Below are 26,082 nucleotides of genomic sequence, written 5' to 3' on the forward strand. Positions count from 1 at the left end.
GTCCAGTTGATCCGCACTTCAAAATCTTGATGGAAATAATAGGTCATCTGGGTATTTCTCGCAACCTGCTTCATGAATACTGTGGATTCGGACATACTACTCCATTGGCATACTGTTTTTGGCATACTATATAGTAGGGAAGTATGGATATTTGGATGCAGTGAATGTCTTCTGAAGCGATCCAATCGGTTTTGGGTGAGAACAGACAAAAATATAACTAATTTTTCACTGTGCATCTTGCCATTGCAGTCGCTATTCACCATCTTGATTTTAAGCTCGATTACACTTCCTAGTGCTCGGCGCATGTGCAGAGCACTAGATGGCGCTACAGGAAGTGTAATCGAGCTTGAAATCATGATCACCAACTAAACTGCAGATGTCAAGATTTATAGTGGAAAATTCGTTTTATTTTGGTCTGTTCTCACCCAAAACCCATTGGATTACTTCAGAAGACCACTTGAGTCATATTAGTTACTTTTATACATAATTTCTGTGCTTTTTGGAGCGTAAAAATTTTGGTCACCATTCACTTGTATTGTATGCACTTACAGAGCAGAGATATTCTTCTAAAAATTACATTAGTGTTTGGGATGGCATGAGGGTGTGTAAATTATGGGAGAACTTTCATTTTTGGGTGAACTATTCCTTTAAGTCGTCAAACATGAGCCATATTTCCTGTTTAATCTTTCTTATGCTCAGTTGAAACAGCTTTCATTGACAACACAAAAACAGGTACAACAACAACTGTTAAAAAGTCACATCATACCATATCATAAAACTAGTCATATGTTTATTATCATTTGAGTACTACTGTAAAATGCATAAATTAATTAAAAAAGCAACAAATATTTGGACATGAATTTTGGATGTCATTTTAAAGTTCAAAGAAATTTCATGAAACAAATTAGGAAATCCACATGCACTATGATGTATCATGTACATTGCACAAACAGATCATGTTTCATATACTACATACTGTACAGTACAAATAAATAAGAGAAACTTAGTCTCAGATTAGACTCATGACAATATCAGTTACTGACTGAAAATACGTGATTAGTCAAATATGTGATGTCTTCAGAGCAAGCCACATTTCTTGTCCAAAGCAGGGTGTCACATCCCATCTGTATCACTCCCAGTAGTGTTGTCCAGGATGGACTGCACATTCTCTTTAACTGTGAACCTTTTGGTTCTTAGTGCACGTTTCCTGTTATAAGACCACATTTGGAGCATTTCTTTAGAACCAAGACATAGATACAGAAAAATACTGTTCACAAAAGTGATTATTACAACTCATTGGGCTACGATGTGATGGTTCGATTAAAAGTGATTATATAAAAGAGTTAAAGTCCAACCTCCTGTAATAGAAGTTGCATCGTCCTCTAACTTTGCAGTTAGTTAAGACGTCTTCCTCAGAAAACCTTTCCGGAAACAAATAAGACTGCAGGAATGGAAAAACACATGCCACTTTTATTGATGTATAAACATCTACTTTTCTATTGATATATCAGAGCAAAGCAAAAAGAATGGGGCTATTATTAAAGGGATAGTACACCCCAAAATTTTAATTCTCTCATCATTTACTCACCCTCATGCCATCCCAGATGTGTATGACTTTCTTTCTTCTGCAGAACACAAACAAAGGTTTTTAAAAGAATATTTCAGCTCTGTAGTTCCTAACAATGCAAGTGAATGGTGACCAAAACGTTGAAGCTTCTGAAGTCATTCTGTTGGTTTTGGATGAAAACAGACCAAAATGTAACTCATTTTTCACTGTATTTCTTGCCATTGCAGTCTCTAGGCAAGATCATGATTTTAAGCTCGATTACACTTCCTAGTGCTAGATTGCGCTATAGGAAGTGTAACAGAGCTTGAAATCATGATCGCTAAGGAGACTGCTGTCAGGCTGTATAGTGAAAAAGGAGTTATATTTTGGTCTGTTCTCACCCAAAACCAACTGGATCGCTTCAGAAGACATGGATTAAAACACTGGAGTCGTATGGATTACTTTTATGCTGCCTTTAAGTGCTTTTTGGAGCTTCAAAGGACTGGCCACCATTCACTTGCATTGAATTAACCTACAGAGATATTCTTCTAAAAGTCTTCGTTTGTGTTCTACAGAAGAAAGTCATACACATCTGGGATGGCATGAGGGTGAATATATGATGAGAGAATTTTAATTTTTAGGTGAACTGTCCATCAAAAAAGATGCCTACATTGTACTCCCCAGATGTTTGGCTCTGTGACTCTTCACTCATGTCTGTGTGAGGATAAAAGGAACAATGTTCAATAAAGAAAACATTGTTGACATTGCTCATGCAGCCACATGTATCTGTCACAATTAGATAACCAATTCATTTTAGCATGTTATGGGAGGGAAAATAGTCAGAATTACCCTTTTCACACCTCTCCCTGCACTCCTCCTCACTAGTCTGACTTTTCAGCTGTGAATAAAATGTAAGCAAACCGTTTAATGAATAAAAAGAATACATAACATTGCAGTGAATTCTGAAGGGTGTTTTGTTTGCATTTACATCTGTTTAAAAGAAAGTTCTTTAAAATTACCTCAAACGAACTCAGCAAGGAACTGTCTTCTGAGTTCTGAGTGATAAAAAAGTCATTAACAACATACAAATCATTGTATAAACCATTACACAATGGCTGTACATTTTCTGCCTATAAATAATATTCCTACATCAGACCGACAGAGGAACAGGAAGCCTAACTCTTCAGGCAAACTAATGTTTCATCTGTGCCATTAATACATAGAATGCTCACTCTGTGTTGCAAAAGCGTGGTTTTTAAGCATGCGTACCACTTGAATTGGGGTTTTCTGTTTACGGAGTTTTGCTTGAAGAGCAAGAACTTCTCCTTGAGTTCGGAACAACTGGACTTGAAGTTCATCATATCGTTCTCCCATCTCCCGGATCTGTTTGCGATACTGGTCCTTGTCTTGAAGGTTTTTTGAGTTCTCCAAATGGTACTCCTCTCTCGTAGAAATAGCCTATCAAAAGGGATGTGTCAAACAATTCTAATGGTTTCATGTAGATTCAATGTTAAACATACTGTAAGACCAGTCAAATTATAACAAAAGTTGTATGGGTGGGGGGGCTACTGTGCCACTAAAACATAGAGGAACTTAGTGGGCCCTCCCCTTCATCAGAGTGCCCAGGACAATGTTTACGGTGGTCCCCCCTCACAATAACATTACCTTGTCTCTTTCTTTGATGACTTCTTCCAGCTGCTTCAGGATGTCTTCCATTCGGTCACGATACATTGTGGAGTCCTTCTTTAACATTGTGCACTTCAGTTCCAACTCATCTTTCTCCTCTCGATACTAAAATCCAAAAAACACAATGACACAAAATATAAAAAATATAGATACTGACTATCTGAAAATAATTTCCTACTATTTCATATTAATAATTCAAATGAAATTTACTGTGAATCCAGGTCTTAGCTACGAAACTATTTAACAGTCTGCATGTATAAAAAGAGTGGTACCTTATCACGTAGCTTCTCTGCATCATGGAGATCTCTGCGAATATTGTAGACGTCATTCACCAGCTCTTGGTATTGAGCCTGACTCTGTTGCTTAAAATCCTCTAAGGACTGTGGATCAAGATTTTCATGCTCCTTTAGGGAAATAAAATTATTGTGTTTAATTGACATTCTATTCAGCTATCCTGAAAGTCTAAGACAGTGGTTCTCAACTTTATTGATTCCAAGGTCCCCTATTGTCCAATACAATATTAGATCCCCTCCCTCCTCAAAAGAGTGTCAATAGATTAAAATAAATAATCATGATTAATTTCATGATTCCAGATGTTTCAGATATGGTCATTCATCTTGTTTTTGTTTTTTTGTTTTTTTTTGTGTGTGTGTTTTTAACATTTTCATTTAGATATATTATTTTTAAAGAGACAATTCACCCAAAAATGAAGTGTGACTTTATTTCTTCTGCAGAACACAAACAAAGATTTTTTAGAAGAATATCTCAGCTCTGTAGGTCCATAAAATGCAACTGAATGGTGATCAAAACTTTGAAGCTCCAAAAAGAACATAAACGCCGCATAAAATCCATAAGACTCCAGTATTTTAATCAATGTCTTCCGAAGCAATCCAATTGGTTTTGGGTGAAAACAGACCAAAATGTAACTAATTTATCACTGTGAGTCTTGACATTGCAGTCTCTAGGCATGATCATGATTTCAAGATCGAGTACACTTCCTAGTGCTTGATGCATCCGCAGAGCGCTAGATGGCATTAGGAAGTGTAATCAAGCTTGAAATCATGATCATATACATCTAGGATGGCATGTGGGTCAGTAAATGATGAGAGAATTAACATTTTGGGTGAACTATTCCTTTAATATAACTTATTTTACATGGGTTTGATTGATTTCGTGGCCCCTTTGGAGGTTTGCTGAGGCTCTGACCCCCTGGTTGAAAACCATTGATCTATGAGAGCCATGGCTACAGTGAACTACTAAAACGTATTTACCTTAGAAGCACTTTCAAGCTCTTGTATACGGGCAGTGAGGAGATCATTTTCCCTCTGCATCTGCCAAATCATCTCTTGACTCGGCCTCTGCTCCATTGCATTTTTCAAGGTTATTGTCTTTTTACGTTGAATCTTTGAATCACTCTCTGCATTCATTAAGCTGTGCTTTAGTCTCTCAATCTAATGAAAAGGCAATGAGAAAGAAAAAAGACGAAATAAAATTACATTAATTTTGAAGAATTAGATTATTTATTTAATACTTTCTCTTAGACTTTGCCCTTTCCCAGTTAACATGCTCTTCCCAATACCTGACCTACAATGGCACTCACAGATATCAACACCTTGGTTAACCCCATAGGTGTGATTATACAATTTTAGTCTTACCCCCTTATCTGAATTTAAGATGTTGTGATTTAGTCGAATATTTTGTACTTTAAGTGCGAGAAGTCACAAGTTCGATCCTTGCTCAACTGACAAATTTGTAAATAAATCAATTACAATGTCATCTGTTTGTCAGTAAATACATCTCAGTAGCAGTGGCATATTTAACTGCACTTTATAAACTGTCCAATAAGTGAAAGAATAGTTTTTAGTGTAAAAAGCCCCCCATTTGCAGGCCCCCATAAAACAAGTTTTTTTTTTTTTTTTCATAAGTGAGGTGAATAGATTTGATATGAAAAATGTTCAAAGTGAGCTCACATTGACTTATCCAATCACAATGGAGATTAATTTGTTTAGAATACTTGAGATGTTATAAAATGCCCAAGTGTGGGGTAAAAGGCTCCCTCGCCACCATAAAAAAAAAAAAAAAAGTTTAATCAAAACAACCTTCTGTTATTATTTCTTTTCACACAAATCATGTTGCTCCATCAATATTCAATAAAAGTCTATCTTGATTTAATCCGGTTCCTAATCTCATTTAATCATACAATTTTTGTGCCTTTAGCCCCATTGTACCCTATTAAATTTTAGGTTAAATAATATTTTTCGTTTCAAATTTTTCTCTGTAAATTATTTCTTTATAATTTAGGTGCTGTAGCTGGTCACCAATTACTTTACATTTTCTATGTAATAATGATATAATAATTCTTCGGCTTTGTTGCAGTTCATTTCAAGGGTCCTTGCAGTGTGACAGAGTTATGAATGCTACTCAAAACAGCAATCAACTACAAATTACTAATTACTTATCTAAAATTGTAATTAGCCTACTTCTATTAAAAAGTAATTACATTGCTAATTACCTTTACTTTTTTAAAGCACTTCACTTAAGTTTGTTTTTACGCTCAACGAATTCAAAATAATATCTATATTTCTTCATTGTCGCACACAAATCATACACTCATGACCATAAGCTTCTCACTTAAAATGACTTGTTAGGCTGTCAGCTGTCACAGAAACACAAACAGATGTATATCCTACAGTATAATCATTAATGGTTTAAATGTAATCTACATAAATAATAACATTTTAGAAAAATGTGTCACCCAAGTAATGCACATAAAAGTAATTGACTAAATTAAAGGTCAGTACCTGTAATCTGATTACAAGAATTTAAAATGTAATGTATTTTCTACTTTTTTTTTGTACTAAAAGTAATTAGATTACAGATCATTTTATCCCCAACACGTGAATTTTTAAAAGCAGTCTACAAGTATTCCATGCAGTCATGCTATGGACTGTGGGAGACCCATTATGCAAATGTAATGAAAACATGTGTTGAGATATACATAGCTGGACTATGCCAACTTTGATCACCTCCAGCTGGAGGTCTCGGTTACTCATGAGCGCGCAGTTCTTCTCTTCGCTCAGTCGGGTCAGATCGTGCATCAGTCGGTAATTCTCGTCTCTCAGTTTACGCGCCTCTTCGCAAACACGTTCGCGCTCTTCTCGCATACGCTGCACGCGCTCCTGCTGCTTGTGCAGCTCAGTCTCGCACAGCTGCAGCTGGCGGATGGTGTTCAGCTGCTCCTCCGCCTGCGCAGACATCTCGCGCCTCGCCCTCCGCTCGTCCTGCGCGAGCTTCTGCAGGCGAGACACCTCGCTCATGAGGAACTGAGTGAGTCCGCATTCCCCGGCTGTGTCTGAGGGGACAGACACAGAGCTACTATCAGAGCTACTCCAACATGTTTTTCATAAAACCATTAGGGGTCATACACCGTCCCCATTTCCACCCCCCCACCCCCTACTCACCAATAAGTATAGAGAAGACCCGAGCAGGCTCTTTGCCGGTGATTTTGCGGTACACGTCTGGATAGTCAAGCTCAAGACTTTCTAGAAATGCCTCGTATCCTTTTAGTCCAGTTCTTTGTAAAATGTCCAGCAGCACCCCTAAGAGTGAATAAATTTAGACATTCGTCAAGTAGTCTATGCAGATAAATCAATGTTGCTTTCTGAACATGACACTTCAGATTATACTTCAGCACATGGTTTGAAATCATGTAACAGTTGAATTGAACAGGTGGTCTGTCAACTCTTACCAACTTTTCGCCGTCTGATAACCAGACTGGGGTCGTTGTAGATCTGTTCCTCATCTTCACTGCTCAGCACCTTACACTGTCTCAGATAAGGTGTTATCCTGGAGGGCTCAATGGTCTTGATGAGAAGCATTCTGTAATCCTCCAGCCGTGCCCAGCACTCATCATCTTCCTCCAACTCAAAACCGCCTGGGCCATCAGACATGACAAGAACTGTCTCTTGGCTTGATATGTGTTGTTTGTTAGCTCCTTGTAAAGCTAAACTATACTACACGTCTAACTCAGATAAACAGCTTCAGGAAATGAAGTTCATCGAGCACTGTGGCAGAAGTTCCCTTTTCCAGTTCAGTTCTTACAATTTCCCTCTATTACATAATAAATTGTACACTGCAATGCAATACTCTTTGTGTGTTTGCTTGCGTGAATGAGTACATCAAAATGAAACTGAAGATCCAGTCAACTGGATACAATATTTGGTCTTATGATTTTAACCCTTAAATGCATACCTCAAGCCTTTAATGACCCGGGACTCCATTTCACTGCCTGTACCTCATCCATTTTATGGAGCTGTGCCCGAACCTATTTTATATTCCTCAGTCTTTCTCTTATAAATAGTGTAACACACACACATACACACAATTATAATTATTATTATTTTTTTAAATAATGGCTTAAGTACCAAAAGTGTCATTAGGGTCAGACCCTAGGTATATAATAGTGTCTGTTTTTCTTTTGCACTTCCATAAATCATATTTTTATGATTATTTCATATCAATATCTATCACATGATATCTATTTCTTTATTACAAGAGAAATTAGTATTTTATCATTTTGAATTTCTGTGCAACAATCACATACATATTATACATGCTAGTTCTTCCTCAAGGGAGCACTGTTGTTTCAGTGATTTATATTTGCTATTTGATAAAGAAACAACGTGGAAGTAAACTATAGCAAGTACAACACATGAACAATATGATTTGGGTATTGACATTAGGGTAAACTACTGAAATTACTACTGAAGTTTAGCATCTGTTTGGAGTCAATAACTGCCTGAGACGGGCTGGTTTGAGAATTTCTGTAACTGCTGATCTCCTGGGATTTTCACGCACAATAGTCTCTAGAGTTTACTCAGAATGATGCCAAAAAAAAAACTTCCAGTGAGCGGCAGTTCTGCGGACAGAAACGCTTTGTTGATGAGAGAGGTCAGCAGAGAATGGTCAGACTGGTTCGAGCTGACAGAAAGGCTACAGTAACTCAGATAACCGCTCTGTACAATTGTAGTGAGAAGAATATCATCTCAGAACGCACAACACATCGAACCTTGAAGCGGATGGGCTATAACTGCGGAAAACCACGTCAGGCACTTTATTAGGACCATAGTGTTCCTAATAAAGTGATCAGGGAGTGTAATATTAAAACATTACAAAATGTCATACAAATACAAGGAACACTTCTACAGGGAATTTTATTCAACAAAACTGTCATATACACAATAATTTAAGAATAATTTAACAACAGTCAAGTGTAAAATTTCTAATCTTATTGGACAGAACATATTTTGGAATATCCTTGACAAAATATATGGATAGTATAAAATAACTTTCATATATCGGTGCAATGAGTTGTCCCTCAAAATTCTGCGATAAAGTTGAAACAGTCCTACAATAATCTTCACAGATTCAACAGAATCTGAGGCTATTGGTACTCCATTTTCTGGCATGCAGAATGAACAAGTGATAATTCTTATGTAACTGGACGTAGTCATCTTCTTTGCATTTTTGTACTGATTCCTGAGAACTGTGCTGCTGATGCCTCGTTTTCATTTGTGTCATTACAATGTTAGGAACTTACTGCAGCTGGTGGCTGATCATTGTCTCGAGTCTTTTGTAAATGCATGTCCACAACTTCATCTTCATCAGGCAGTTCACATTCCTCACTTGGGTATATGGTTGCCAACAGGGCAGGTATGGTAAAGCATGACAAAAAACAAGCCTTACAAAGCTGGTATGATGGATTTGTGGCAAACCTTTCAGCCACCAGTTTGTGGATGGCAGCTATTTGAGCCTCCTCTTTCCCAGATTGATATTCTTGTGGCAAGACCTTGGCTGCAATCAAAGTTTTTTTTGCCTTGAGCAAAGAGGTCAGTGTTTTGATGCTGGCCACAGAGGGTGGGAGGTACGGCAAAGTGATGTCTAGATGAGGCAGTGAAATTCCACCTTTCCCATTCATCCAGTCATCTACTTCAAGTGAATGGTCAGGGAATACTAAATTAGGATTCAAATTCAAACTCTCAGCGGGAAGATCAGGATTAGGGATTGACTGTTTACTTGGTTTTGTGATTTGAGGTACAATTGATGGAACTACAATTGGAGATGACAAGGCCAGAGTGTGGAGGAGAGATCTATTAGAAGCAGAACGCAGAGAAATGGGTTGTACTATTGTGATTGGCAAACCTTGCTTTTGGATGACGGATGGCTGTTGAAAAGCTGTTATAGGAACACAAGCATTTTAGCAACACCTGGAGGCTTTGCCACTGCGACTTTATCGACTGGCTTGAATACGACTGGTCCGCTAATCAAAGTTGGTACACTCAATGGAAAAGGACGGACACTGAGAACATTTGTGGCAGCTGGAGACACACTGGGACCTGTTGATGGACAAAAAGATAGATGTTGCCTTGCAGAGGTTTCTTTAGAGGATGAAAAAGACAATTCTAAAACAGAGTCTGAGAAGTTCTCTGCAGAAACTGTTGGTTGACTAGCTTCAGTGTGTGCAAAGGAGTCTATCTGATCCACTATGATGGGTGTTTGGGATGACATCTGAGTGGTAGTGTTTGGTATACTTTGGTTCTGTACTAGGGTATTAGAGGTGTTTGGATGGCTAAACTATTGCCTGTAGAGGTAATGTTTATAAAAGGAGGCATTGGGTGATCTCTGGAGGCATTTTAGACAGAAATACAAGGGGAAGCAGGGCAGAAGATGATGGGTTTGGATTGGTTGAGATGCAAGGAAGAGTAGTGTTATTAAGCGGGCAGGTGTCTGGCATGATCAGGGACTGGTTGCCTGAGATATTAGCAGACACATTCCAGTCACAGGTACAAACCCACTGGGGGTAAGTAACCATCTTATCACCTGTGGCTGTCTTGTAATGGTTGGAAAAACAACACACTGTTTGCCCTGGTTTTGTTTAGCTAACCTTTTTTTTTGCAAGCTTTAGATTTAGCCTCTTCCATTAGGGCTTGAACTTTCTCAGTTGGTTTACAGGTGCGTTTTGTCTTCCTGACTATTTTTGAGCTATCCATAGATGGTGATTTGGATGTTGGGCTGGAGGTTTTGGTTGGTTGTTCTAGTGCTCTCAACTGTATGAGTGGCAGAGGAATTTGTGGTACTGTCCGTGGTTGTGATCGTGTTAGTACATTGAGCAATAGAGTCTACACTGCCTTTTTTGGCAGCATAATGTCAAGAGTGTTGGGTTGATTCACAGTGGGTGTCATCTGCCTGACAGGTTACTGGGCATTGTTGAAAACATGAAACGGCTGCAAAGGCAGTGGATGTTGAGGTGGTCCTGCCAGTTCCTTGTGTTCAGTTTTCAAGAGTTTTCTCTCCTGAAGCATCACTGAGACTGTGTTAGAAGGAACTAAACAACCATAAGACGTTTGATTACAAAACTGAAGGAAACATTGACACTGGGTTGTGACTATTTTCTTAAAGAAAGAATGAGGATAGCTTCTATCATTGGTTATCCTTCATGTACTTTGTGTTATTTCATTTCAAGACTTTGAGGATAATATAAAAAAAGACAAATATAAACTAAAATACTTGTGTTGGGTGTAGGTTCAGCATTTTGCTTCTGTGTAAAGAAAAGAAAAGAGAAAAACAATGGACAGGATTGAGTGAAGACTAATCTTAAAAAGAAATATTCTTTTATTTTTGAAGAAACTACATATTCATCTGCATAACTGAAATGTTACAACGACACTATTAAAAATAAGGCGGTGGATTGACAAATACCTTGGGTCCTCTCTTATGGCGAACTTTAATGACATTTTTGCAACCTTCTGTATCTATGTGGAGAGTCTGTTTTAAGATAACAAGCATGTTTAACATGGTTTTAACACTGTCTACTTTAACAGTTACTTTGAAATAAAACAAACAAAAGACAACAAAAAGGCAATTAAATCTTAAAACTTTAAATCTTACTTTGACAAAAAATGAAAACACAGCTGTCTTTGTGAAAGTGATGTTAGCTGCTCTTCCTCCAACAATATTAGCTGTAAAGCAATATTAATATAAGTGTTGACAGAAGAAAAAGATGAACTAAAATATTTTCTTATTATAAGAACCACACAGAATCTACACTTTGTAGGTGTTAATTGGGACATGACATGACAATGTGTGTTAAACAGAACTGAGAGAACTAAAAATATTTAATAAACAGAAAAATCTATGGAACATAATTCTGTTTAAATCTGATGTCTGTGGAATTATGCAGACATAAATTATGTGCAAGCTTGCTTAATACTAAGCCAAATATATCTACAGGTTTGTGAGTTGTGTCAAATGAAACAACAGCTTTGTTCCTTCGCAAAACTTACTTTGCCTCACTGTAACCTTGATTTTTGCTTTTTTAAAGAAAATGACAGACAAGTTGAAATATTTTTTTGTGATAATCAACATTATGCCACAAATGCTGTCGATTGAGCTTAACTTGTATTAAACCCAGAATATTCCTTTAAGGGATTAAGATAAAGACCACACCAATGTTTCTGCCAGAAAACACGGCTTATATGTTTAACATACAGTATGTAAACGCATAAGCAGCGTTTGTTTAGGTATTTGAAGAGTGTGCATGTGCTCAAGTGTGCCGAGGTAACACAACTTTCTGGTGTCCATGAAAATGAGGTATTATACTTTGATATACATTCGATCTCTTTAGAAGTTATAACTACAACCCCTGCGTAATGTCTTTAACAACAGCTTTATATTGTTGAACCAGTGTGGTTCAAACGACGCAAGTGCGACAATGTTACTATGGTTTCGGGAAACAGTCATGACTAGCTAGTTAATTTCTCCAATGTTGCATCGTACTACGGTGGTTGAACATTGAGTTACGTAACTGTAAGGGAAATGCATGTTTACTGGCCCAAATAAAAAAAGCCCAAGTCTCTTCTATGATATTCGATATTAATGTCCTAATGTTATTTGCTGTAACTTTAACAGCAAGTATCCTCAGTGATAAGCATACCTTTTTCATTGCAGATGTTTCCTTCCACTGTAATCAGTGTTTAACATCACTAATAAGCACCCTGATCATGGCATTCTCATTGTTAGCCTACAAATAAGAAATTAGTTTTAGTATTAGAATACAGAAAACATCAAACTGGCACTGATCTGACCTTGTATTTACAGGAATCCAATCCTTTATGTCTGGCTGTACGTTGTCCTTTTGTGGTATTAAATCTTTGTTTGGGGGAATATCTGGTTCATCTCTTAAGGATGGTTCAGCATCACTGTCCATGTACTCTACAGTGATGTGAAAAAGTATTTGCCCCTTTCCTATTTTTGTGTATTTATCATACTAAATTGTTTTAGATCTTCAAACCAAATATAACATAAAACAAAGGCAACCTCAGTAAACACAAAATAAAGTTTTTAAATATATATATATATATATATATATATATATATATATATATATATATATATATATATATATTTATTTATTTAAGCAAAAAAGTTATCCAACACCTATATAACCCATGTGAAAAACTAACTGCCCCCTTAAACCTAACAGCTGGTTGTGCCACCTTTAGCAGCAACAACTGCAACCAAATTCTTCCGATAACTGGAGATCAGTCTTTCACAACGCTGTGGTGGAATTTTGGCCCACTCTTCTTTGCAGAACTGCTTTAGTTCAACCTCATTGGAGGGTCTTCGAGCATGAACTGCATGTTGAAGTTCCTGCACAGCATCTCAATCAGGTTCAAGTCAGGACTTTGACTAGGCCACTCCAAAACTTTAAATTTGCTTGTTTTGATCCATTTAGAGTTGGACTTACCCCTATGCTTTGGATCAATGTCTTGCTGCATAATCCAGTTGCGCTTGAGCTTCAAATCACAGACTGATAACTGGACGTTCTCCTTAAGAATTTTCTAGTAGAGAGCAGAATTCATGTTTTCCTCAATTATTGCAAGTCGCCCTGACCCTGAAGCAGGAAAGCATCCCCACACAATCACACTACCACCACCATGCTTGACCGTAGGTATGATGTTCTTTTTGTGGAATTCTGTGTTTGATTAATGCCAGATGTAACGGGACCCCAGTCTTCCAAACAGTTCCACTTTCGACTCATCAGTCCACAGAACATTCTCCCAAAAGGTTTGAGGATCCTCAAGGTGTATTTTGGCAAAATTCAGACGAGCCTTCTGGGTTAGCAGTGGTTTTCGCCTCGTCACTCTTCCATGGATGGCATTTTTGGCCAGTGTCTTTCTGATAGTTGAGTCATGAACAGTGACCTTTATTGATGTGAGATAGGCCTGCAGTTCCTTGGATGTTGTCCTTGGCATTTTTGTGACTTCCTGGATGAGTCGTCGTTGTGCTCTTGGAGGAATTTCGGAAGGTCGGCCACTTCTGGAAAGGTTCACTACTGTGCCAAGTTTTCTCCATTTGGAGATAATGACTCTCACTTTGGTTCTTTGGAGTCCCAGAGCCTTTGAAATAGCTTTGTAACCCTTCCCAGACTGATGTATTTCAATCATCATTTTCCTCATCATTTCTTTCGACCTTGGCATAGTGTGCTACTGGGTGAGACCTTTTAGCCAACTTCATGCTGCTGAAAAATTTCTATTTAGGTGTTGATTTGATTGAACAGGGCTGGCAGTAATCAGGCCTGGGTGTGTCTAGTCCAGCTGAACCTCATTATGAATGCAGTTTCATAGATTTGGGGATTTAGCTTTAGCAGTTAACTAAGGGGGCAAATAATTTCTCACACAGGCCCAGTGGGTATTGGATAACTTTTCTGCTTCAATAAATAACATTATCATTTAAAAACTGTATTTTGTGTTTGCCAAGATTGCCTTTGTTTTATGTTAGATTTTATTTGAATTTTTGAAACAATTTAGTATGAGATATACAAAAGACCAGAAGAAATCAGGATGGGGGCAAATACTTTTTTCACAGCACTGTATCTCCATGTGTTCTTCATCCTCTGAGCTAATTTCTATCTCCTCTTTTAATTTTCTTTTTCATCACTTTTCATCTCTTTGCTCTACGTTGCACTGGCGCTTGCTTTATTACTCTCTTTCTACCTTTTTTCTGCATAAAGAACAACACAGTGTGGATGATTATTTTGCATGTGCTTTAGAGACTGACTTTAGTGTCTTTAGATTTGGGATCCCAGAAGCTTATACTGTTAAAAATGATCATATTTAAGAAATTAACCTTTTATTGTCCTTTCAAATTCTTTTAATATGTGCATCTAAACTAGAGTAATCAAAACCCAGTGAAGCTTTTACCCTCTGCTGTGTCACAAAGGCAAACACTTTTCAGAAATGTAACTAATCAATTTTAGTAAAACATTTTTGGTTAGGGTTCAACTTGACCACAGCAAAACCACATTATAGAAAAACACAATAAAAGAAATCCAAAAACTGGCAAAAGTCTTATTAGCATGTGAAATTTAATTGCATTTATTGCAAATATAGGTTTAATATGTAGGGTCACTGACACACCAAAAAGAAGTACTGTAACATTTTCATGGAGAACATTTGCAGCATATTATCCAGTATTTTGTTACAGTCAGTTCTCATAAGATTAGGCAACTTAAAATGGATAACAGAACATGAGCTTTAAGGCCCCGATATACCTCCTGAAGAAGTTCTTTGTTCAGGGGTAAAAAGTAAGAAACAGCCAAGCAATGGTATACTGTTTGCGAACCCACCACACCACTGTGGGAGGCATTAAAAAGTACATTTAAATATGAAGACGCTTAAGACTACATGTAAAACCTAAACTTATGTGACATTAAAATGTGTTATCAATGACTTTATGCCTCATTCTATGAGAAGAATTCAAATGAGGTCAGTAAAAGAAGCTGTTTTTAACCACTCGATGATAATTTAAAGTAATACATGTGCAGTAGAAAATGCACAATTTGTCTTATTTACATTCTGAATTCATGAAACTAATGCACTAACACACTATACGCAGCCATAAAATGCGCCGATTACACTCTGTTATTGTAATTTATGACAATATTAGAGTATTTGATTCCTTTTGTAGACTAATTAAACAAACAAACAAAAACAAAAAATAGCATGAAAAATCTTGGAAAATGTCTCTAAGTGAACGATTGTACAGATGTAGGTAAATCTGCACTAGGGCTGTAACTAAACATTATTTTGATAATCGATTATTCTAACGATTATTAGAATGATTATTCAACTATTTGGTTATTATTGCAACGATTAATCATTAGCTCATAACCAATTATTCAGCTTGTGCCCTGACTTAAAAAGTTGTATTAAATGTGCTTACTAACAATAAAGAGGACAAAATCATCTTTTAAAACTACCACTAAATGACATTCACTGAATTACTTTTTATTATGTTTATTTCAGTAAAGAAATTCACTGCAAAAAATCCTATTGTTATCAAGTGTTTTTGTCTTGTTTTCCATTTAAAATTGTCTAAAAATCCTTAAAACAAGATTCATTTACTTGAAAAGCAACATATTAGATATTTAGACTTGCTTTAAGAGAATGTATCTTAAATATACAGTAAGTGTATTTTGTATATAAGTGTATTTTTTCACTTGGTTATGCTTCTGCAGTGCAGTAAAGACTAAATATACTTATATTCAAGATCTATTCTCTAAAAGCAAATCTAAATATTGTATATGCTGCTTCTCAGGTGAATGCATTTTTTTTTTTTAAAGGATTTTTAGATATTTTAAAATATTTGTATTTTTTGCCCAATTCCCAATGTGCTCTAAGTTCTTGTGGTGGCTGAATCCGGGTGGTGGAGGACGAATCTCAGCTGCCTCCGCATCTGAGACCATCAACCTGTGCATCTTATCACGCGGAGATATAGTGTGTGTGGAGGCTTCATGCCATCCACCGCGGCATCCATGCACAACTCACCACGTGCCCCACTGAGAGCGAACCACATTATAGTGATCACGAGGAGGTTACCCCATGTGACTCTACCCTCCCTAGCAACCAGGCCAATTTGGTTGCTTAGGAGACCCGGCTGGAGTCACACTGCATGCCCTGGGATTTGAACTAGCGAACTCCAGGGGTGGTAGCCAGTGTCTTTACCACTGAGCTACCCAGGCCCCCTTAAATATTTGTATTTTTAATATGATATCATATTCAACATTCTCAGATAAAAAAAATTTCTTCTGCAATATAGCTCCTAAAGTAAAGGAGTTTTAGATATTTATATTGGAAAACAAGCCAAAACAAAAACGTATTTGGTTGCAGTGTATAATGGAGCGAAGACTACCCTCTCTCACCTTTCTGTTCACTTCAATCCATCTTTAACTCACAAAAAAATAAACTCTCTCTTATTAATAAAGCTGCATATTGCCAATTTTCTTCAGGATAAGAAATGCACAGTGACACATATTACGATTCAATAAGACGCGAGCCATCATGTTATAATCTAGCTGCATTAAGTGTGCGCTCTTGAGGGTCGAGCGTCCCCGTGACAGAGTGTGCATCAGCCGGGTGCAGTTTCAATCTCTCCCTCTTAGATCGGGACATTCGCACTACCCATAGAAGAGGTACTGACCGCACAGAGAAATGCCAGTTTCGGAGTTTGTAGTTATTTACATGACCTGCTTCCGTATTATTTGAACTTTATTAAAGCTATAACGCATTAAATATATCTGCATTAAAGATGTAACGCCGAGGTGTGTCCTTTAAAGATGCTCGACATGCAAGTTTTGCATCAGCAGAGCGGCAGCTCCAGCTCCACTTATTCCACAACAAGAGTGCTTCTGTATTTACTTATTTTGTATTTTTGCATTATATTTCCCTCATACTTTGCGATCTACATCACCTGAAGCTGTTTGGAAGGTTTGTGGACTGTGAGCTGTGTAATTCTTCCTCTCCTCAGTCATGTGCGAATCATTAGAGGTTTTTTTATTTACTTATTTTTTTTATCCCCTTTTCTCCCCAGTTTGACATGCCCAATTCCCACTGCTTACTATGTCCTTGTGGTGGCGCGGTTACTCACCTCAATCTGGGTAGCGGAGGACAAGTCTCAGTGGCCTCCACTTCTGAGATAGTCAGTCCACACATCTTATCATGTGGCTTGCCGTGCATGACATCGCGGAGACTCACAGCATGTGGAGGCTCATGCTATTCTCCACAATCCACGCACACTTACCACGTGCCCCAATGAGAGCGAGAACCACTAATCGCGACCACGAGGAGGTTACCCCATGTGACTCTACCCTCTCCTTGGCTCTACCGGGCCAAATTGGTTGCTTAGGAGATCTGGTTGGAGTCACTCAGCACACCCTAGATTTGAACTCGTGACTCCAGGGGTGGTAGTCAGCATCAATACTCGCTGAGCTACCCATGCCCCCCGTCATCATTAGAATTTAATGTGATCTCATGGTACGTTCAATTATTAACGTATAATAATTTGACAATGAAAATTTTTGTCAAACAATTTTTTATTGTCGACATTGTCGATAACATCATCTAAACGTTTCAGCCCTAATTTGCACCAGCTCGCTAATAAATGTAGGGCGGTGTGTTCTTGTTGACTGATCTTAGGGCCCGTTTACACTTGGCCACTTCATACATTTTTACTAATCGGATAGCTATCCGATCATGAAAAGACTAGGTATAAATGCCCTCCGAAACACATTCGAGACGGATTGCAATCCGATCGCTCAGACCACTTCAGGAGGTGGTTTGAGACGCATTCCAGCACAAAACTGGTCAAGTCTAAATGCATCTGGCTGTTCAAGTCACATATGTAAACTTTACCCTGCCCAAACAGCGATACATCAGCATAGGAAGAACGCGAAATATAACAGCTGTCACCGAATATTTGCATTGGGCTTATGTCACCCAGTAATTAAAAATAAAGAAAGAGATGAATGCATGTTGTAGGTGAGACTTTTTTCCTCATTTATTTGATGCAGATCACTGATGAAACGGAAACTAAACACTGACATGAGCACTGCTAACATGCATGACGCGTCTTATCTACGAGAAGCCCTGAGGGGAAAAACATACAGTCAGCGCAACCATACATAGACACACACTTGGAATTCACTTCAATCTTTTAAATTCACTGCCCGAAATGTATATAGCGCTGGAATTGAAGATCGGATTTATTTCCATTTGGCAGAGACACATTGATGTGGCCAAGTGTAAATAGAATGAGCTTTTTCAATTGGATAGCAATCTGATCAGTAAAAACGCATGAAGTGGCCAAGTGTAAATAGGTCCTTAACTGACTGAATAATGTAAACAGAATTAGCTGTCACCCTCAAGAAAAGTGGAGCTCTAGGTCACAGCTGCCGATTACGTGGACTAATGGCAGTAAGAAGGTGTTTAGCAGCCGGAAAGAAGCTTTCCTAAAAGATCGCCCCAGTGAGCTGTTACGAACCATTGAAACACCTTCTTTTTGGCCAGATTTTGTTCTAAATGACATCACACATTTTCGTTCTTCGATTTCGTTAACTGAATTAATTTAGTCTGAAATGGGTCATTCCTGTCACAACATGCGCCATCTGTCCTGCCTGGCACCTCCATTTTGATTTTCGCAACAACTTAGACGAGAGCAAAATGTTTTGGAAAAACTTTAAAACATGGTTGTGTGATTCTGACAGACTTTAAAACAGAAACGCATGTCTTCCATGATGGAAATGGGTTATCTGGAGCAAAAGCTATGCACTAATTTCCTTTCTCATTTATTTTAGCAGTTTTAAATGAAAGTAGAATTATCCAAAATAATGTTCTCCATACCTCATCCTCTTCTTTGAACCAAGGGCCTTTCTTTATGGAAGGATCGAGAACAGACATCCAGTGGCAGGCCAGCTGTAATGCATCCCGGTCCAACATAAAATATGACACTACAGAGATCAAAATAATACATATACAGTATAATTAATTATAATTATAATTTTATAATTTTTAATTAATAATTAATTAGCCACAATATGATGCATAGTTGCTTTCAAAATACAATTTAAAGAAATATTCCGGGATCAATACAAGTTAAGTTCAATCAACAGCATTTGTGGCATAATGATGATTACCTAAAAAAAAAATTGACATCCCTTTTGTTAAAAAAAAAAAAAAGCAGCAGCAAAAATCTGGGTTACAGTGAAGCACTTACAATGGAAGTGAATGAGGCCAATTTTTGGAGGTTTAAAGGCAAAATTGTGAAGCTTATAATTTTATAAAAGCACTTACATGAATTCTTCTGTTAAAATGTGTGTAAACTTTAAAGTGAGCTGTAAAGATGTTTAAATTGTCGTTTTTATGATCGTTTTAGGGTTTACGGCGAAATGTCATCATCACTATAAAATTGACTATAACTTTACACAGAAAAGGTTAGTTATTTTATCACACATATTGTTTATGTCCTGTGGTTATACTTTTGAAACACTGAGTATTTTAACATAGTATTTTATGGATTGGCCCCCATTCACTCATAAAACATTGCAAGTGCCTCACTGTACCCAAGAAAAGGTGGGACGAGTCAAAATTAATTTTTGTGGTAATCAATATTATGCCAAAAATGCTTCACTTGTATTGAATCCAGAATATTCCTTTAAGTAAATTAAATGTCAACATGTTATAGTAGCCTGGTTTTCTCCTCCCTAGAGCCACAAAAAGCTGTATGACTATACGGTGATTTTACCATAGTTATGGGTTGTTGCTGGGCACAACACGAAACATACATATATATATATATATATATATATTATAAATTTAATGTATTACTAATAATAACCACGATAAACAAGAACTGTATTTCATTAGCTTTACTTTAGGTGTATATTGTAGATATGCAGACTTGGTGCTTTAATACAGAATTCTGAATACAGAATCTGTACAGAATAAAGCACTAATGTGCAGTCACAGGTGTGTGTATATCAGCTATTTTACATCAGGTTCTATCAGATTTTGGAACTATCCAATTCATTAAAAAAAATATCACATCATGTCTCACTCTGCATATAAGGAATAAAGTTGCTGATTCTCATTTTTTTCCAGTGAGATCTCTGAGGATCTCGTCTTCCTCTTTAGTCCACTCTTTCCTTTTGAAAGTCTATGAAATGTAGCGCTGGTAAGTCTGGAAACACTTGAAGGCTGTTCTGTTTGTCTGGGAAACAAAGAAACAAGGAGACATTAATAAGTCAGTGCTGGGGGCCTGGGTCAGGCGAGTAAAGATGCTGACTATCACCCCTGGAGTCGCAAGTTCGAATCCAGGGCGTGCTGAGTGACTCAGCGAGGTCTCCTAAGCAACCAAATTGGCCCGGTTGCTAGGGTGGGGAGAGTCACATGGGGTAACCTCTTCGTGGTCGCTATAATGTGATTCTCGCTCTCTGTGGGGTGTGTGGTGAGTTGTGCGTGGATGCTGCGGAAAATAGCGTGAAGCCTCCACACGTGCTATGTCTCCGCGGTAACGCGCTCAACAAGCCACTTGATAAGATGCGCGGACTGACGGTCTCAGACGTGGAGGCAACTGAGATTCGTCCTTCACCACCCGGACTGAGGCGAGTCAATACGCCACCATGAGGACTTAGAGCGCACTGGGAATTCCAAATTGGGGAGAAAAAGGAAATAAATAAATACAAATAAAAAATAAGTCAGTGTTATCATCGGAGTTAGATTTCCAACATATTTAAAGCTGCTGTGTGTAATTTCTGTGCAATTAGTGGCACTAAATGTTGACTGTTTCCAAACAGTTTTCCCTCTTTATTTACATAACAATGGCAGATAGGAAATTTTAGGCAGAATCTTAGCCTCAGTCACCATTCACTTTCATTGTATGGAAAAAGATGCAAGATCCCTTTGTGTTCCATGGAAGAAAGTCAGTCATAGAGGATTGTAACAACATGAGGGTGAGTAAATGATGACCATATTTTCCTTTTTGGGTGATCTATCTCTTTAAGCTGGGATAGAAGAAAGAATTTTAATATTGACAAAATAACACACCTCAGATTTAAGTTGAGCATATTAACATTGGTCAAACTGTAAAGTACACAGATATTTCTGCCCTTACCCCAAGAGCCTCTGCGATCTGGTACCAATGGCAGCATTTGTACTCTTGTGCAATTTCTCTCAATTTATCAATCTCATCCTGTTTCCACACTGACTTGTTAATGGAGGGGTGCAGATAGTTTTGCCAGAACCTTTTCAAATCTTCTGCCTGTTGCAAACCTTCAAACTAGCAAACAAAAACAAGCACGTTTGCACTTCTGAAATGATATTAGAAAATAATATAGTATTGTCTTCTTGGCTGCATATCAAAACAATAACCTTACGTCAATGATCAATATTTTCTCCCAGTCGTGATCATCATGCCGTCCACCCAACAGCTGTTCTTCTTCCATTGCGCTAAGGTGAAATTGTGGATTTGTTAAATTACACATTGCATTGCACATTAAGTAAGTCGTTCCTCTTACAGCACATGTTCTCGCAAACAAGGTGGCTAAATGTCCTTGCCTGATCTCTGTAATTTCCTTCTCAATTAAATCTATTCATTTTTTCAGCTTTTCCATTTCCTTAAACATGGCTTTAGACATCTTGGCACTCAGGTAGTCCAGCCTATCAAAACAGAGACCATTGCAAGCTCTCAAAATGTAATTAAATAAAATAAATATTTTATCATTTCACTGTGCACCAAAAGATAACAATAATAAAGATATTGTTTTCCTTTTTTACAGAACTCACTTGGATAGTTTGGGCTGAAGCATGCGTTTCATAGTGTCTCTGACCACTGCGTTGGTCAGCAAAGCCTTCTGCCAACCTTCCCCTGAATAACATTTTTGCATCAGAAAAAGGTCAAATTGATAGAAGTAATGGCAAGCAAGTAAAAGTTCTTAAAACATGCATCTTATTTTCAGCTCATCAGTGGGACTGGTCCCATGTCCCAAGGTATTAATTAGGAATTGTATGATTTGCAGTGTTATTTTCATTGCATACCAGACCAGTGAGTTTATCTTTGAAATAAGGCTTCATGAAGTATCCCAGAAATTATTTCTGAGGTGGTAGTCCAGGGTTGGTGGAGTTAGAAGAGCTGGGCCTCAATCTGTTTCTGTGGAGATAGAGTTGGCTTTAACATTTCTTTATTGCATTCAAAACATGCAAAATGCAAACCAGTGGCATTACAGTAAATCAGTGTAAATTTCAATGAAGTGCACTCCCAGATGTGTTTTCTTACCTGCTCCTGCTGATTATCATTTAGAAGTTGCTCCAGCTCAGCTAGTTTTTATTTCAGCACCTCCTGATAGACCAAATTCATCTGCAGGCAGGCATCCACATTTTGAGGAAGATCCAACTCGTCATCATCACTGTCCTCGTCACTCTGATGAGGGCAGAACAATATTATAGGCAATTAAAAAAAAAAAAAAAAGATGAAAAGATACAAAAAAACCCCCCCAAAAAAATAGCACAAATCCATAAAGATGAAATTAAGGGTTAACTCACAGAATTAGAGCCATGTTCACTCTGTTTCATAAAAAAATAGATATAATAAAGACAATTAAAACAAAAGTACAAACAATTGATATCAAAAGGTGAACTAGCAGACTCTTTGACCACGTTACTGCCTTATAAGGTTACCGTACAGTGAAAATAAAACAATACACTGCTATAAGGGGTCTGTCGAAAATTTTAAAGAACCAAATTTTTTTTATAAAATTATGCTAACCATACATTAAAACAATGACACTGGCCAAAGTTGCTGTTTAAAAAGTCTCCTAAACACATCTGAAGGCACTAGTGTTTGCAATTTCAAGATTTCCTGAGGAACATTCCAAGGAGGAGGAGCAGCAAATAAAAAAAGCTTTCTTTCCAAATTAAGTCTTCGCCTAAGGGACAAAAACACATAATTTATCATCTGAACGTAGGCCATGGTAAGAATTTGAACAAATATTATGTGTGCAAGATATGTGAGCAAAAAACCTATTAGTGCTTTATAAATAAAGGTGTACCAATGAAAATCATTATTTTTTTATTTCTCTGGATTAAATACTAGTTTTAAAAGTTGAAGTATGAAGTTGAAGTTTCTAATCTCCCAAAAGCTACTTGTAAATTCTCCAAGGGAATTTTCAGTTTAGAAGCACAACAATAAACTAGTGTCATCGGCATAAAAGGGAAAATTTGCATCTTAAACATTGTATCCCAAATTATTAATATAAAGAATACTATGGGGCCCAACACTGATTCTTGTGGTACCCCCTTATTGATTGATAGATCATCTGATTGAATGAGAGCTGTCAAAATTAACTCATTAACACATGCATTATTATTATTATTATTATTATTATTAAGCATAATTGTCTGTGATAATAGTGAGCTAACAAACAGAAATGATCAGCCAGGTAAAGTTGCAAATTGTTGCTCATTTTTAAGTGTACAGATGACAGGTCAAATCACAAGCGCTTTTGAGTCTATTTTCACCTCACCTGACCAATCAAGCTCTCTTCAGAATTTCGCCACTGACCAATCACTTTTCCAGCACATGCTTGTATCTAGTGCTCTCATTATATATTATACACCGGCAGCTGTGCTTGGAGTTTGGTTCGGTTCGTGCGCGTCGCTAACGTGTTTTGAACGTGCTAAAAAGCGCTCCAGATTTACATCATTGCACATTTGCGTAATTTCAGATATGTTTGGCCATTACAAGTTTCTACAGAATCTAAAGTTAACCCATGACAACAGGGTTTTGTGGGTCGAGAGCATTTCAGCATGTTTGGATGGAGCATCTGTTGTCAACAGAATTAACACACACACTTCCTTTTTTTTTTTTTTTTTTTTTACATCAAAGTAAAGGCTTGAGACAGTTTAGCATTGCTGCCTGCTAAATTATTACAGAAATATATTACTACTGTTTATTGCAATAATAATAATAATAATAATAATAAAAGTAAATAATTTTTTTAAGAGAACTTAACAGTAAAAACCCTTAAATTGGAAGTAAAGCGTGGGCAAAACATGACTTAATTTTGGTCAAAAAGAATAATTTATTTGTTTGTAGTTTTAGCACCTTGTTCAACATGAAAGCTGCTGTTTAATGTAATCTTATTGTTTATTTCAGAAAAAAATATCAAAGCTGTGGCAACAGTATTCTGTCTTCCAATTCGTGCAGCTCTGCAATAAAAAAATACAATAAATAAAACTTCAAAAGGGCAGAATAATCGTGATTAAAATTAAGCAAAATAATCGACTATCATTTTACCCATTATCGTGCAGCCCTAATTTAAAGTGTTAACTTTGACAGCTATAATTCATTTTTCCTTAGTTGCGATTAATGCATTTACCATTAATAAAGCATACACCAGCATATACCCTGGTTGAGTCATTACACTCACCACAAACACACACAATTTCCCCATCATTTGATCACAGCTGTATCAGTGATCAAATGATGGGGAAAGGAACTCTTAATGCTATTTATTGTACAAAACAAGCTCAGATGGGACTTGTGACAGAAATGTGACTGTCTACCGGCAGATTAATATTGTGGCAGATGAGAGTTTAAGACTCTTTGCACTGAATATGCAACCATATTTCTTTCAATCAGTCAACCACCCACTTAAACTTTGGGAAACATTTTATGTTACTTGAATTGGTGCTATTTTAGTGCATTTCTATCTTTATACTGTGGAAGTCTTAGTTTAGAAAATGTTAATAAAGCATTATATTGATACATATTGTTTTGCTTTCATTCCTAAGGAGGAAATAAATGCATTTTGACAGGAGTATATATAGTCAAATTTCAGCACTTAAAAAGTTTGCAATTAATCGTGATTAACTATGAAAAATTATGCGATTAATCACAATTAAAATTAATCAGCTGACAGCACTAGATCGAACAAACTGCGTCCACTCCGTAAGATACGAATGGATTAATCTTTGTATCATATTACTATTTAATTCTGCTTTGTAAAGATTGATCTTTCAGGATCAATCATGACATTGTGGTGGCTCAGCGGCTAAGGCTCTGGGTTATTGATCAGAAGGTCAGGGGTTCAAGCCCCAACACTGCCAAGTTGCCACTGTTGGGCCCTTGACCCTATCTGCTCCAGGGGTGCCGTATCATGGCTGATCCTGCACTCTGACCCCAGCTTAGCTGGGATATGTGGAAAAAAAAAGAATTTTACTGTATATGTGCAAAATGTATAATGTGTGATAAATAAATATAATTATTAAAACCTAGCGAGCTGCCTGCCTGGACAGCATTTTATGCATGTTTGGAACACAAATATGATGCCCAAAGTGTCAAGGCAGGCAGCTCACTAGGTTTTAAAACACAGCCACACTGTCACATCTACTCTCTCACCACTGTTGCTGTCAAATGACAGTAGTTCTATGATGCTACTGTCTGCTCCCAGAGAATTCTCAAGAGCCAAAATCTGCCTCTGGATTTTATCCCTCTCCGCAAGCAAGTCATTTGATGCCATGTTAAATAAAGCAAAACCTGAAAACACACATTTCTAAAGGATACTAGATTAAAACATCTTACATTTTGCACACACTGCCGGCATAATCATACTTATTTCTACTTTACTGCATTGATACCAATAAATCTATAAAACTACCTTCTAATCCATGAAACAAATTAAATTAGGTTGCTACATGTAATTAATAAAATGCAGTCAATATCTAGTCCTCTATCTGTGCAATGTGGGCACTTACATGAGTTTTTCTTTAATGCATTGTCCTGCTGTAAGGTTTAGTACTGCAGCTCTTCTTTCATGCAGTTTCCTTAAGCATCACTGCACATGCTGCACATCTCACTCAAATATCCCTGAACAACATCATGTTTAGCATGTTACCCACAGGGCAGTTTAGGTCTTTGTAAATCGTTTTACAAGATGTGTATTTAATGGCTGATTGCAA

At 37.3% G+C, this 26,082-nt stretch overlaps 1 protein-coding gene and 1 pseudogene across 3 annotated transcripts; both read right to left on the bottom strand.

Annotated features, from left to right (window-relative positions):
- Positions 1-773: 773 nt before the first annotated feature.
- On the bottom strand, positions 774-7,308 carry card9 (caspase recruitment domain family, member 9). 3 transcript variants are annotated; one of them, XM_051662340.1, is made up of 12 exons: positions 6,981-7,307; positions 6,694-6,831; positions 6,259-6,584; positions 4,504-4,683; positions 3,505-3,636; positions 3,212-3,337; positions 2,816-3,004; positions 2,566-2,601; positions 2,396-2,444; positions 2,217-2,260; positions 1,356-1,441; positions 774-1,235 (listed from the first exon to the last, which is right to left on the bottom strand). In XM_051662340.1, the coding sequence occupies exons 1-12, from the start codon at positions 7,180-7,182 to the stop codon at positions 1,211-1,213; spliced, it is 1,533 nt and encodes a 510-aa protein (XP_051518300.1). In that variant the 5' UTR covers positions 7,183-7,307; the 3' UTR covers positions 774-1,210. The 3 variants fall into 3 exon arrangements, with proteins under 3 accessions (XP_051518300.1, XP_051518294.1, XP_051518308.1); XM_051662334.1 differs by having other exon boundaries at positions 774-1,207; positions 6,981-7,306; XM_051662348.1 differs by lacking the exon at positions 4,504-4,683 and having other exon boundaries at positions 774-1,207; positions 6,981-7,308.
- A 1,103-nt stretch (positions 7,309-8,411) lies between these two features.
- Positions 8,412-25,643, bottom strand: LOC127420695 (snRNA-activating protein complex subunit 4-like; annotated as a pseudogene).
- Between the last annotated feature and the right edge of the window lie 439 nt (positions 25,644-26,082).

The sequence above is a fragment of the Myxocyprinus asiaticus genome, chromosome 3 (genome assembly GCF_019703515.2).
Source record: "Myxocyprinus asiaticus isolate MX2 ecotype Aquarium Trade chromosome 3, UBuf_Myxa_2, whole genome shotgun sequence".
Classification (NCBI taxonomy): domain Eukaryota; kingdom Metazoa; phylum Chordata; class Actinopteri; order Cypriniformes; family Catostomidae; genus Myxocyprinus; species Myxocyprinus asiaticus.

Bases quoted from the DNA above. Each gene is read 5' to 3' on its own strand.
- card9 (XM_051662334.1), bottom strand. From the start codon at position 7,182: ATGTCTGATGGCCCAGGCGGTTTTGAGTTGGAGGAAGATGATGAGTGC. The intron at 3,338-3,504 runs GTACCACTCTTT...TTTGGATTTTAG, and splicing joins CAGAGAAGCTACGTGATAAG to TATCGAGAGGAGAAAGATGA. The intron at 2,602-2,815 runs GTACGCATGCTT...TTTATCACTCAG, and splicing joins AGAAAACCCCAATTCAAGTG to AACTCAGAAGACAGTTCCTT.